The sequence below is a fragment of the Silurus meridionalis genome, chromosome 4 (assembly GCF_014805685.1).
Source record: "Silurus meridionalis isolate SWU-2019-XX chromosome 4, ASM1480568v1, whole genome shotgun sequence".
NCBI lineage: Eukaryota > Metazoa > Chordata > Actinopteri > Siluriformes > Siluridae > Silurus > Silurus meridionalis.
Window position 1 is genome coordinate 19,837,411 of NC_060887.1, and position 13,648 is coordinate 19,851,058.

Sequence of the window (13,648 nt, forward strand, 5' to 3'; positions counted from 1 at the left end):
TGAAAATGCTGGAAACCCTGTTACAAGCGTACTTACGGTAAATCACAGACTGACGTAGCGTGGTTTGTATTTTGGGGAGGGGAGGATAGGGGCGTGACAGAGACAGGTGTTTGTTATAGATCTTAAAGGAAATACGTGTAAAATGACTAAAATAATTTATAATAAACTTTAGCAAGCTATTTAAGTAAGACAGTTTTCATTGTTTTTTGGCTCTTTTGACCAGTTAAAAAAGTAAATATATAAGCACGATAAAAAAAAAAATCACTGATTCCCACCAGTTTAGCAATATTTAATAAAAAATAAATAAAAACGAAACTGTGGAACAGCAATGCTGCTTTATCTGATATACGGCCTGCTAGAAACATAAATTTGTGGCATTGTGCAGAGTCCATCATCTTATCAGCAATGGTCTGTGGAAGTCTGGCAAATCATTTAATAAGTTGATTTATATAGACAGTAAAACAAAGGTTTTACAGACAGTAAATGCCATATAAAATTATATCAGTAGCTGTAATATTGTACAGCTATTACTGTTAGAAGTGTTGTTACATAGTGGCTAAGTATTTAAAATCTATGGCAGACTGGTAAGGCCCATCTTTTTAAGGATGTCAAGTAATTTCTGGACAAGTTTGGAGAGGTTTGAACATTCCATTCTTACACCAGGTATTTGGATCCAATTCTGCTGTTATGCCCCCAAGAAATGCCCTTTAAGCCTGTTACTCAATGGAAACCGCAAACTATGTGGAGGTCTATTAAGTAGTGTTGGAGCATGAACTGCAAAACTAGAGTCTTAAGGGTTTTTGCTGCAAAGCATCTCCTTCACATCACTTCTATAGTATAATCTGTGCAATAAGAAAAGTAAAACATTAAAAACTTGTCAATGGATTCCAGTATTCATTTTAGAGTTTAAATGGTCCTGGTAGAAATTAAATCACAGGAGGCAATTGTGACTTCTGTTAAGAGCAAGAGATTAAGCAATTTCAAATGTTAGCACTAAGGAATGATTTCCCTTTACACTGGACTAGAATCAAGGTTGATGTTTCAAATTGTCATTACCAAGGTCAAGTCTGATGCAGCATGCACACACCACACTGGAGAACTTGTACTTGTTTACAAAAAAAAAAAAAAAAAAAAAAAGCTATGCAAGGTAACTAGTTTTGCCAATTAGCATGAAAAATTGAGGCTAAGGTAAATCACTAATAGGCTCAACAATTAAGCTTTGAGATCTGTTGGCACAAAAGCACTGTTGAATCACTCGTAGTGTTTAAACTAACCAACATTAGCAACTGATGAAATTTGGGCATTTGTTATAGTATGTAGGTTGGTAACCAGGTGTTTGTCAGATTTATGTAATGCAATTAAGACTCAAACACTTGAGTTCATTTAGGATGGAGCTAGATAATGCAACAGGCTACCGCATTTCGTCTAAACTACAGGGCTTTGTCAAGCTTATTGGGGGGGTAAAAGTTAGTGATCTGGGATCAGGGAAGTACCATCTACTCTGCTCACAAAGAGCAGAGCATAAAGCCACTATAAACTTGCAAGTAATCACAATTATCTACATTATGTACCACACGAGTCAGTAGTTCTCTCACAGAGGACTTTTATTCAATCACATTTTAGCAGACTAATGCCTTCAATTTTTTTCCCATTTTTGACCCTCACACAAACAGAACAGAGCTTTTCCATATAAAAAAGAATTGGTCTACAACTTAAAGCATTGCACTTCAGGTAGTTTGTAACCAGTTGGGAGAATAACAGCCATCAAAGACAGGTGGAATTTACTCCTTGGATGCCATGTAGGCCATCAGGTCACAGACTCTGTTGCTGTAGCCAAACTCATTGTCATACCTAGAAAAGAGAAATGGTCACTGTACATTCTTGTTTTTAAAAAAAAAAAAAAAAAAAAAACTGAACTACACTGCAATACATACCATGTGACCAGCTTAACAAAGTGATCATTAAGGGCAATTCCAGCTCCAGCATCAAAGATGGAGGAATGACAATCCCCATTAAAGTCTGTGGACACCACCTGTGAGAAAGCAAAGTTAGAGTGACGGTCTGCATATCAAAGAGGAAGCATGTAAACTTGCAGTGTTCAAGTTAAACTACTTTGGCAAGCAATACATTAAATCATAACTCTTCAGCACCTGGTGGTCTGTGTATCCCAGAATACCCTTCATGGGGCCATCAGCTGCAGCCTTCACCACCTTCTTGATGTCATCATACTTGGCCTACAAAGCAAAAAAAAAAAAAAAAAAAAAAAAAGAAATTGACAACTTCCTGAAATATCTAATAAAAAAGTATATTAAAGATTTAAAAAAGTTACAGACTGGACAAGTAAATGTATTAAGAGGTACAAGCATTCTGATGGACTCACAGGCTTCTCCAAACGGACAGTCAAGTCAACCACGGACACATTGGGAGTTGGGACACGGAAAGCCATACCAGTCAGCTTGCTGAAACAAAATCAGGTTTATTGGCCAAGTGTATTGACACACGGAATTAGGTTTCAGCTGTTAGTAAATCAAAGTACAGACAACTATATTCATCTTAGACTATATAAAACAAAAACAGACATGACAGGAAAGGAGAGGATAGAAACTTGACAATCACAAGGGGAAGAAAGAGCTCATGATTCTTAGTAATGCTAAATTTAGAAAAGGAGAAAATGTTTTTGGAGCCATGATTTAAAAAAAAAATTCTTAAAGTGAAGTAAAGGATTAAATTAAGATAGATGCTGACATTCTGAATTTAGGATGAAAAGTTGTATGGTGGAACTGACCCATTAAGCTCAGGAATGACTTTTCCCACAGCCTTGGCAGCACCAGTGGAAGCTGGGATGATATTCTGACTAGCACCACGGCCATCTCTCCACAGTTTACCAGAAGGACCATCAACAGTCTTCTGGGTGGCTGTGATGGCATGGACAGTGCTCTGAAACAGGAGAATTACATTCAGATCAACACAGGGGAAAAGTGACTGTAAACTACATGCCATTTCTAGATGGAAATGATAATCTAGAAGTGATTAGTGCCTATATCTGCTTACCATAAGACCCTCAATGATGACAAAGTTATCATTGATGACCTTAGCCAGAGGAGCCAGGCAGTTGGTAGTGCAAGAGGCATTGCTGTAGAGTGAGAGAAAGAACTAATGATTTACCACTCAGTCCAATTTCATTGTACAAGTAACTCCTTAAGAGTATGCATTAGACAAGCTGTGAATGTTCACACTTCTAATAAAAGCATGCCCCCTACTGGATACTGTTTGCACATTTACCTGACAACTTTAAGGGACTTGTCATATTTCTCATGGTTGACACCCATGACAAACATTGGGGCATCAGCACTGGGGGCAGAGATGATCACTCTCTTGGCACCACCCTTCAAGTGAGCCTAAGGAGAAAACATTTGCATCACCAACAAGAACTGAAGCATATAAATACCTGTACTATGCAGTAATTTCAGTCAAGTTGCAGCTGAAGAGTACAAATTCACTTACAGAGGCCTTCTCAATCGTGGTGAAGACACCAGTGGATTCAACAACATACTCAGCACCAGCCTCACCCCATTTAATGTTAGTTGGGTCCCTCCTGAAAGTACAAGGAACACGATTGAGACAAATGGGATAAAAGTGCAGATTTATGCAGCTAGTATAAAAACCCCAACTTACTCGCTGAAAACTGTGATTACATGTCCATCAATGACCAGTTTACCACCCTCAGCCTTGACTTCTCCCTTATACCTTCCGTGGGTGGAATCATACTGGAACATGTACACCTATTATGAGACAAACAGGACATAAATTGCATACATCACATTACAACCTTTACACTTAAGACTGAAGAAATCACAGAACAACCTTGGCAAGGTTGACACTCACCATGTAATCCAGATCAATGAATGGGTCATTGATGGCCACAATCTCCACCTTCTTAGAGTGGAATGCAGCACGGGTCACCAGACGACCAATACGGCCAAATCTGAAATTAAGACACGTTAACTCCTTGTACAATTATGATTTAATTGTTAATTAAACCAATGTTGCAATTTAAGCAAACTTGCTTGAAAATTTAGGGGTCAAGCTATCTACAGCTGATTTACTCAAAACTAAAGTAACAAAGGAGATCAAGCCTATGCCTTGAAGTTCCATTTTTAACCACACTATATATGGTAAAGTGATCACCTGCTATGGTCTGTGCTGTAAGCTAGCCACAATAGAAGGTGCAGCTGGCACTCAAAAGAAAGGGGTATTTCATTAATTTGTATATTTAAATGGAAAGCATTAAATCAGCTGCTACAGGTTTTAAGACTTCATAAGAAGCTTTAAACCAAACAGCACATTAAACTTCTGCAGACATTCTACTAACCACTAGATGGCAGAAGCATTGCGTCATCAAAACCAGTGACTCAGAACTCCCCATTTCCCCCCCCAGCCGACCACCGGACTAGCTCACACCCCTTTTACCTTCAGACCCCATACTTGGCTGTGCCTGTAGTTTTAGATGGCAACACATTCGAATTTACTAAAGGTCAAGGGTAGTCTAAGAACAATAACAGATTCATGGTTTTAAATTGCAATAGGGAGCTTTATAGACAATGCCAAAATAAGAAATAAGTGTAGAATTTGAGTGAACATGGCAATCAGTGAAAGAATAAGCCTCTTCTAGGCCCCATGCATAGTTCAGTTCTCCAGGACAAGGAAAAAAAAAAAAGCCAACCCAGTCTGATTAGATAAAAATCAACTGCATGAATTTTGCAACAATTTATACTCCCTTGACTAAAGTCCTGTCCTAGAGTAGGAAGAAAGTTAACATGTACACTAATAACTAAACATGGGAATAAATCCAGCAACTACAAATAAAAAAGGAACCTATAAAACACTAAAGCAAGCCTGAATATTAAGGTTGTGCCTACAACCAAAAGCAATAACCAGCTCCAGAAGCCCTTGTGCTTTAGTTTGTCCAGCTCATTCTAATGGCACTTAAGAGCCCTCATTGGACAGCCCAAGATAATTCTGGTGCCTTGCTGGTCAGGCTTTACTGTACAAGAATGCCACAGTGACCTCCAAGCTATGAAGAGGGCTCACATTTCTCATCATACATGCTACATTCAGCATAGAACAGCTGCTATCTTAGAGTCTAGTCATATGCCCGTACATCCATACGCTAGGCATTGCACGTTTTCTGGAGGAGGGTACAGACATTTCAAAGGCAAACTGGCCTTCAAACAAACAGTGGTTGCATGATAAGCTTTGCAGATACCCAACGTCACACTGACGACATGAACAGCAAACACCTGACCCACCAAAAAAAAAAAAGGTCACCTGAAATCAATCAAAACAAGTCCAAAAGGTCAATTTAGGAAACTAAAAGCTAATTTATGAAAAGCAAGTTCAGTACATCACAAGTGGAAAGCAGTTTTTCCAGAGGGTTGCCAAGCTGGGATAAAATAAATATATATTAAAGTTACACTAATGAAATATTAGTATAGATAAACCAAAACTAGACTAAAAAAAATCAAAACATTTTAAAACAGCAGCAGTTCCTCTGATTATTTGTGTTCCACTTTGCAGTCTACTATGGCCTACATATAAACTGCAATTTAATGTCTTACCCATTGATTCCGACTTTAACCATTTTGTCTGCTTTGGTCTTGTCCTCTGGAAAAAAAAAATAGATTTTAGACACCAGAAGTGCAACAAGAACAACTGCGTCGCAGTGACAGAATCTCGAGTGTACAAAGTACAAGCTGAATGTACAGTGAACTTGTCGGACTCTCTGGTATGCGGCATTCGGCCGCACTCTCACTCATTCTCTCTCTGCAGAAACACTGATTACAAGTCTATTTCCATAGAGCTTTTTGGAGGCGTGGAGCACAAAAGCATGTTCACCAAGCTAAATTAAAATATGCACGTTAATTTTGTATAAAAAGGTACAATGTTGATTAAAAGGAGCATGACTTTACCGGCAGAAAGCGTTCACCTTTACCCAACAAATACAATCATCATGTTCAAACGTGAAACAAAATTAGTCTTAATTATTAGATACATCATGCATTGAAACGCAAATAAAAAGGAGCTTAACAATTAATTTAGCTACTGAGCAGTTCCTGCAATTTAGTTACCGTCTGTGAGAGATCTCTGTCTGTCTCTGCACTAGTGTGAGTGAAGGAAAAGTTCACGAACGGCCAGGTTTTATTTCTGGCGTGGCGCGTTAGCCACGCCCCCTGCTTTTAAGGCCCTAATCGCCCCGCCCATTAATAATGTCAAGGTCACGCTGTGGACCAGAAATACCCAATCTCCAGAGCTGGCGAGCAGGAGTGGATGATTATTTCCGAACCGAAAATCTATACCCCATAATGCAGTAATTAAGGGGTTTTATGAATCAAAATGCTAAATTCCCACCATGCAATATTGTAGTTTAAAGTCCAAGTCAAAACTCACTTTGCACTTAACAGGGAGAAGTGGATCATTTCCTGCAGTGCAGCATTACAAGGTCATTGCCTATTGCCACATTAGAAATACTGTGTGAAAAAAATCACATCTAGGATGCATCTAGAATATCTACCACTAAAATAATTTATATTAGACCACTTTAAATCTTAATTAATTCTTAATTTTTTTAATTCAGCATACTAATATACGTTTCTTAATTTCAGTAGAACATGCAACAACGGATCAAGAATTTAAAATCCAACGCCTTATAAATTACCTTAATATAATTACCTACCTTTTATAAATATGACCCAAAAATCACATTCTTATTTTATGTTTTTTAGATTGGATTGTAAGAATATCTAAGGAATCTAAAACGGAAACAACTCTGATTGGTCACATCAGATCAGTCTTCAGAGAGAGCAATTTGAAGTGAGCTTGCTTGTCTAACTTTGACCTTCTCACAAGCCTCAGACAGATACTGAAAGAGAGCCGGAGCAGGGGATCAAATCTCTCTCTTCGTGAGTGGGTGACATTTACCAGAAAGACCATGACCCTTCACTTTTAATCAGCCATCCGTCCTCTCTTGCATGTCTCCATCCCTGCAGTAGATCCTGTGAGTATATGTGGAGGCTCACACTGATGTCCTTGAGAGGTCTGCCCTGGTCAAGCTCCTACCAGTGAACATGCAATGGAATGTATGTCTGTGTCTGTTGCATGCAATTCTGTGTACAATTTTGAATAGGAGGTTCATCTGTAGAAAAGTGATATAAGCTATAAGCAAATTTGATCCTGATTGTATCCTGTATACAGTTGTGATTGTGTTAATGGAATGTCTTTATTGAACAAGATAGAAATTTTACAATGAAAAAATGATTGCTTAAATTCTTTAAGGATTATTTTTTCTATTAAAGTTATTGAAGTTAAAATAAATAATTGAATTCCTGCATAGATTGTTAGACTGTTTTCAATAAACTGGGTTTGCTCCACAGGTGTTATAGTGTATCGTATGAAGTCAACACTGCTGCTGACAAGGTTTTCCACTGTAAACCCTCTGCCTTCTGGCTTCATTTAGTGATCTTAAGGTCACAGATCAGGAAAAGGCCAAACTCAACACATATGGTGTGTTAAATAGGAGACTAGCTAGTAAGCTCCAGTTTGCACCAAAACTAATACCACTGTCCACTCAACTGCACTCTTGTTAATTTAACAGATTAATTACAGGTTCACAATACAATTTTAAATCTAATGCAATGTTTAAACCTCCCAGAGGCAAAGTATGAACAAAAGAATCAGATCCCAGTTTACATGTCAAATTTCAGTCAACCTTGGAAAAATACCATAATGCAAATCTTCATTTTAATTAAACTTTTTAATTAATTGACTCTGACAATTGTAAGCAAAACACAAATCAGCATTTTAAAGGAGGTTTATTTCAAAATATGAAAGAAATGACAACAAATGATACTGAGAAAAATCTGCATTTAATGCATTAGCTTTATTATTTCTGAAGTTGCTTTGAAATATGTGTCTCTACATATGTCTACATCTGAGACAATAGTCCTACAATCTGTATGTAATTACTTTAAGATTAACCTTTTATCTACAAGACTTTAAAAAATGTATAATTTATATGTAAACAAACACCAACTAATTTCTAAAAATTCATCTAAACAATATCAGGCCAACCTGCACCATGAACAGTGATCTATTCCCAAAAACATATCTAGAGCAGATTCCATCTCTATATAGCAAATATTAATGAAATACACCTTATAATTAGACATATTTCTTTTGTGGTGTACTTGTGATTTGCATTTGTTTGTAATATAAGATTTGGCCATGTATGTTAATGTGCACTTTGTATGTTCTGGTTTCCCCCTTCACTCTTCTGTGCAGAATGTGCTGGAGAGGGGTCAGGGGCAAGCTAAAAATAATCTAATACCCAAAGGCCGACCCCACACCCTTTATATATGCAGTTATCTGCTCCAGTGGAGTGTTTGGATCAGGCACCATGACAGCTGAAGCAAACATGTTCGGTAAATTCAGACATGCATTCAATTTATGTGCATATGTCAGATGCGATTAGGAAGATTTACCCTTTTTATCTTAACAGGAAGTTGTCTTTCATGTTATATATCACTGCTACCAAGTCTTTATACCTTGTCGATTTTTAATATCTCTCCAGTCTTGCCTGTGTATTTGAGTGTGTTATAGATTAACTGTTTGTTCTGAAGCCATGTGCTTGTTATCTATATTATGTGGACGAGAGCTCAGAGTTCAGCCTCTGAGCATGGGGTAAAGTGCACCCTGAGCAGACCAGACAGGTTTTGAGCGGTTTTGAACCTTAGAAATTGTGCCACCTATTGGTAAGAGAAACTGCATTTAGATTTTAATAAAAGTGCAATATTTCGATTTTAAAAGTGGCCTTTAGCAAAGGATTAAACAAAACAAGAAGTGAACAGGGTAATGAACGTTCAGACCCTTCTCATTATAAAATATCTTAATCAAAGGGATGAAATTCATATTTTGTGCAAAATCAGCCAGAATAATAAAGCAATTTTTTTATCGAAATACATTACATTTACTTATTTTATCAGAAATAAGTAACTGTATACTGTTTTTTGCAGTTTTGCTTTTCTTATAGTCATTCCATAGTCATTTTATTTGAATAGAATTGAAATCATAGCAGCAGTTATTAACAGGAAGTAAACTTACACCTTCTTACTGACTATTATAACTTTTTCTAATCAGGTTAGCACAATCAAATCTCAACATCAATCAATATCAGTCTTATTTAACCAGTCTGGACCACTTGTTTGAGCAATTTTATGATTATGGGTTATTTATAGGTTTTTAATGTTGTTTCAATAAAATATCAGATTAAAGACAAACTGTTGATTGAAAGAAGCATGACTTTAATGGCATAAAGCGTTCATCTTTACACAACAAATGCAATTATTGTGTTCAAACGTGATTCAAAATCCCAGGAAGCCGAAGAGTCTTAATTATTAGCTACGTCATGCATCGAAACGCAAAAAAAAAGGAGCTTAACCATTAATTTAGCTACTGAGCAGGTCTTGTGAATTAGTTGCCGTCTGTGAGAGGCCTCTGTCTGTCTATGCACTAGTGTGAGTGAAGGAAAAGGTTAAGATCGGCCAGGTTTTATTTCTGGCGTGGCGCGTTAGCCACGCCCCCTACTTTTAACGACCTAATCGCCCCGCCCATTAATAATGTCAAGGTCTCACTGTGGACCAGAAATACCCAATCTCCAGAGCTGGAGAGCAGGAGTGGATGATTTGATTATAAGTCAAAATGCTAAATTCCCATCATGCAATAGGGTAGCTTAAAGTCTTAATTAAAACTCACTTTACAATTAACAGGGGGAAGTGGATCATTTCCAGCAGTGCAGCATTACAAGGTCATTTGACCCTACTGCCTCATTAGAAATACTGCATTAGTTGAATAGTGTAAAAAATCTAGGATGCATCTAGAATATCTACCATTAAAATAATTTATATTGTACCACTTTAAATCTTAATTAATTATAATGATGAATGTTTGCTTTGTTTGAATTCAGCATACTGATATAAGTTTCTTAATTTCAGTAGAACATGCACCAAAGGATCAAAAATTCCAAATCTCATGCCTTATAAATTCTACCTTTTATATATATATATGACCCAAAAATCACATTCGTATTTTATGTTTTTTAGATTGAAATGAAAGGAATCATAAAAGGAAACAACTCTGATCGGTGAAAGGATATTATGACATCAGATGACAGGATATTTTGAAATAGTTTAAATTAAATCCCTAGTTTGGTTGCCATTTGAACAGGTTAAAGGTATGAAATAACAAATGAGATAAATCGCATGATGAGAAGTTATTGTGGCATTATAGAAAGTGAGAAAATGTGGTGGAAATAAGGGAAAATATAATTTTCCAATGAAGATTATGCAGACTATTTAATTAGAGAAATAAATAAATAAATGTAAAGAAATATTTGCACATTTATATTTGAAGCAACAATTTATTAACCAGTGTGGTTATTAGTCAAGACTTTCTTTTATGAATCTTCTTCCTAAGACTTCCAAACGTATAAATAAAAACAGACATGCCCGGGATATGAAAAGAGGATCTGACGTGACTGGATATTTAATGTTTTACACTGACTGAATTACATAAAAATTTGATCTACAGAAAACAGTTGGTGCCATAAAACAGGCTGAGCCTGAGTGACACTTAATGCTGATAAGTAAAGGATTTGCCAGAGATGAATATACCCATAATCCTTGTGCCTACACCACCATGCTCGGTGAAAGGAATTACTGGCAGGAAATGAAAAAGGAAATCTTTCACATGCTTTATCTAATGAGAAACACAGTGCTTGTGGGTATATCAGCACTAAAAATATGTGTACCGTAAAAAATACATCACTGCACATTAGTGCGGAATATACAGTTCATTGTGGAATGATGTGGTCTGAATTCCAGTCTTGTTGGACTTAAAACAAAATTAGTGTGGCTTTGCAGAAAAAAAATAATTGTGCTAGTTAACCAAAATTATTTCTATTATTTCCATTGATGGAGTGGAAGCATTCACTGGCATTCCCTAGTAAGTTTATTATCAGCAAAAAATAAGGCAGAAAAATTTGATTGGATACATCCGCACAGATCGTCACACTGAGAAGAAGGCAGAGTAGTATAAAACAGTATATTGAAGTAGTATATTGAAATAATGAAGACAATTATGTTTACAATTATGAAATGGTTCATTGCTCTTTCCAGTGGTGCATAAACAAATTTTTGATGCAGGGAACAGGGCGGATCCTCAACACATTTAACAATTTTATTCATGCCGAATATACACAAACATAAAGATGAACTGTGTTTTCCTCATGCATGTCCTTCAAAACAGTCTTAAACACAGTTCATAGTTAATCCATTTTTTAATATATGAAATATAATTCCATGATTCGCAATAATCTAATACAAGATGTTTGTATTATCTAACAATACATAACCAAGAACACAAAAACATGTATTTTACTCCTCTACCATTACAGTATAGACAGAACTAGAATCACTAAAAAGTTACAGCACATTATACTAAACAATTTACAATACACTATGACAATATATTATCAGAAAGACTGTGAAAAGTAAGAATTTTATGAAAGAATCTGTATGAGAACATCACCATATAGTTGAGAAAAACTGACTGCAGACTGTTACTATAAGGAACATCTACTTGATGTTAAAAACCATCTCAAACCATCTCAAATTGCTCTGTCCCTCTGTCATTAGCACCCGAGGCCACTCATAGATCCGATTCGGTCCAGCTTCAGGCCAAAGCAACCTCGATTCCAGCCCCTCCGTGACCGATCTGACAAAGCCCGCTTTTGATTGGCCAGAGCTCCCTTGAGCAGACGAACCCAGGAGTTTTCTGCATTCTGCACCGGTATGTCAATCCATTTGGGACTTTCTGCAACTTTTATGCCAGAATTAAAGACCTGTACCGGCTCTTCTGTTTGGTCACTGGTGAGATTTTCCAGGTCATCTAAAGTCAAGAGGTCATTGTAACGCTCAAGGAACTGCTCGATAACCTTCAGTAGAAAACAGAGATGAATCAACTTTTTATCTCATGATTCTTAAGTAAGAATTAGTAAGCAGTGACCTAATTCTTAGTTCTAAATCTGCTATGCTTAAGTAACATCTATAATTAGACAGTATGTTGATTCTAATTACGCTCTAATGTTTCACTACATCTTACGTCCAGCAGAAATGAGTTCATCCACTACCTGCATGGCCCGATCAGGGGTGTGCAGACTTCGGCTATAGCTGGGTTTCAGTGGTGCCAGCAGGAGCAGCACTGCCAGAACAGCAGAGCACAGCATCATGCAGCAGAGACACACGAGCCCAAATACACAGACTATTGCAAACCTAAAGAAATACAATCCATTTTAATTCATTTGGAATGTTTACTTACAGCAATCCGTAATTATAGATAAACACAGAAAGATCAAAACATTGGCAGCTTCATCTCATTATCGGTTTTTAACACAAATGGTAAGGCAGGTGTTTCAGGTTGACTGTGCTTGTGTTTATTTGTTTTATGGTTCTGTTGTGAGAGTTATTTCTTATGTCCTCTGAATGTGACTGAATGAATGTTTTTACTGGTCACATATACATTTTTGCTACAACATCAGCAATAATGTGAACATTATGAACAGAAAAGATTAACACTACCACAATAATGTAGTTTAGTAGTGTGTCATTTTTATTGCTGTCTTGGAATTACATTTGTAAGCAGATGTAACTGTAGATTCAGATTTAACAATGCATTAATTTATTATATACTAAAGGTAAGTATGTATAGTAAGATGAACAGTAAGATTCTGGAAATTCTGGAAAACTGATTTTTAGAGAAAAAACTACTTTTTTTTTTTTAAATAAGTAATTATCTTGATTGTTCCATAGTTCAGATTTTGTATTTTTTTTTTTAAAAACACAATAAAAAAAAAGTTACTCACCAAAGACTGATCGTATGAAAACCTGTGGCTGAATGTTCAGTGAGAGCTCTGCTCCATCCTCACTCTTCGTCTGATTCTCTTGCTCTCGTCTTCCTCAATATTTGGCACCTGCTATGAGCATCCTTTTCTCTCCTCCTCCTTTGCTCTCACTCTCTCTCTCTCCCAGGACTTGATTTATAGTGTGAGCTCTGTGGTGTGTGTATGTGTAAGTTGAAGAAGTGTTTCAATAGTGTCTCCTATATGAGAATAGGATGTGTATTGGCTCTGACCACTCCCCCAGACACACATTTTTGTCTCCTCTCAAACACACACACACAAGCCCACACACCTTGTCATTCTTCAGGCGTTGGAATAGCTAAAGAGAAGTGATATCAGGTCACTCTGTCTGGTGGATGCTGCCTGCATTCGTGTCCACATCCTTTTGAAAGAGCACCTTGACCCTTTTGTATGGACATGCTTGAATAAACACACATTAACACTGAACAAGAGCTGCTCCTCTCCCTCTTCCTCTCCAAAATGATGTCACCCTTTCCTTCTTCATTCCTCATCTGATCAGTGTCGCTTTTTAACTTCCCTCTGTTTGCTGGGATACGCATTGGCTGCCAAACCTGCCATGCCCTGGCACAGGGTTATGACTGCTGAACAAACGGCAGCATATCTTTATTGTTTTTTCCT

The 13,648-nt window shown here is 37.0% G+C and overlaps 2 protein-coding genes and 1 long non-coding RNA gene across 3 annotated transcripts; 1 reads left to right on the plus strand and 2 right to left on the minus strand.

Moving 5' to 3' along the window:
* Positions 1 to 1,586: 1,586 nt before the first annotated feature.
* gapdh (glyceraldehyde-3-phosphate dehydrogenase) lies at positions 1,587 to 6,238 on the minus strand. The gene is made up of 12 exons (XM_046847779.1): positions 6,129 to 6,238; positions 5,619 to 5,664; positions 3,886 to 3,985; positions 3,676 to 3,782; positions 3,505 to 3,595; positions 3,283 to 3,398; positions 3,052 to 3,133; positions 2,786 to 2,937; positions 2,381 to 2,459; positions 2,151 to 2,234; positions 1,935 to 2,032; positions 1,587 to 1,851 (listed from the first exon to the last, which is right to left on the minus strand). The coding sequence occupies exons 2-12, from the start codon at positions 5,639 to 5,641 to the stop codon at positions 1,782 to 1,784; spliced, it is 1,002 nt and encodes a 333-aa protein (XP_046703735.1). The 5' UTR covers positions 5,642 to 5,664; positions 6,129 to 6,238; the 3' UTR covers positions 1,587 to 1,781.
* An 88-nt stretch (positions 6,239 to 6,326) lies between these two features.
* Positions 6,327 to 8,471, plus strand: LOC124384833. The gene is made up of 3 exons (XR_006925629.1): positions 6,327 to 6,499; positions 6,783 to 7,054; positions 8,338 to 8,471. It is a non-coding gene; the product is annotated as an uncharacterized LOC124384833 (long non-coding RNA).
* Positions 8,472 to 11,275: 2,804 nt separating this feature from the next.
* On the minus strand, positions 11,276 to 13,193 carry wu:fj39g12 (C-type natriuretic peptide-like). Its single transcript, XM_046847800.1, has 3 exons — positions 12,974 to 13,193; positions 12,242 to 12,383; positions 11,276 to 12,046 (listed from the first exon to the last, which is right to left on the minus strand). Exons 2-3 carry the CDS (start codon positions 12,338 to 12,340, stop codon positions 11,744 to 11,746), a joined length of 402 nt encoding a protein of 133 aa, XP_046703756.1. The 5' UTR covers positions 12,341 to 12,383; positions 12,974 to 13,193; the 3' UTR covers positions 11,276 to 11,743.
* Between the last annotated feature and the right edge of the window lie 455 nt (positions 13,194 to 13,648).

Coding starts and splice junctions, on each gene's coding strand:
- gapdh (XM_046847779.1), bottom strand. CDS start 5,641: ATGGTTAAAGTCGGAATCAATGG. Junction 3,986..5,618: donor GTTAAAGTCGGAATCAATGG/GTAAGACATTAA, acceptor TCTTAATTTCAG/ATTTGGCCGTATTGGTCGTC. Junction 1,852..1,934: donor TTTGTTAAGCTGGTCACATG/GTATGTATTGCA, acceptor TCTCTTTTCTAG/GTATGACAATGAGTTTGGCT.
- wu:fj39g12 (XM_046847800.1), bottom strand. CDS start 12,340: ATGATGCTGTGCTCTGCTGTTCTGGCAGTGCTGCTCCTGCTGGCACCA. Junction 12,047..12,241: donor CCCCTGATCGGGCCATGCAG/GTAGTGGATGAA, acceptor TTTCTACTGAAG/GTTATCGAGCAGTTCCTTGA.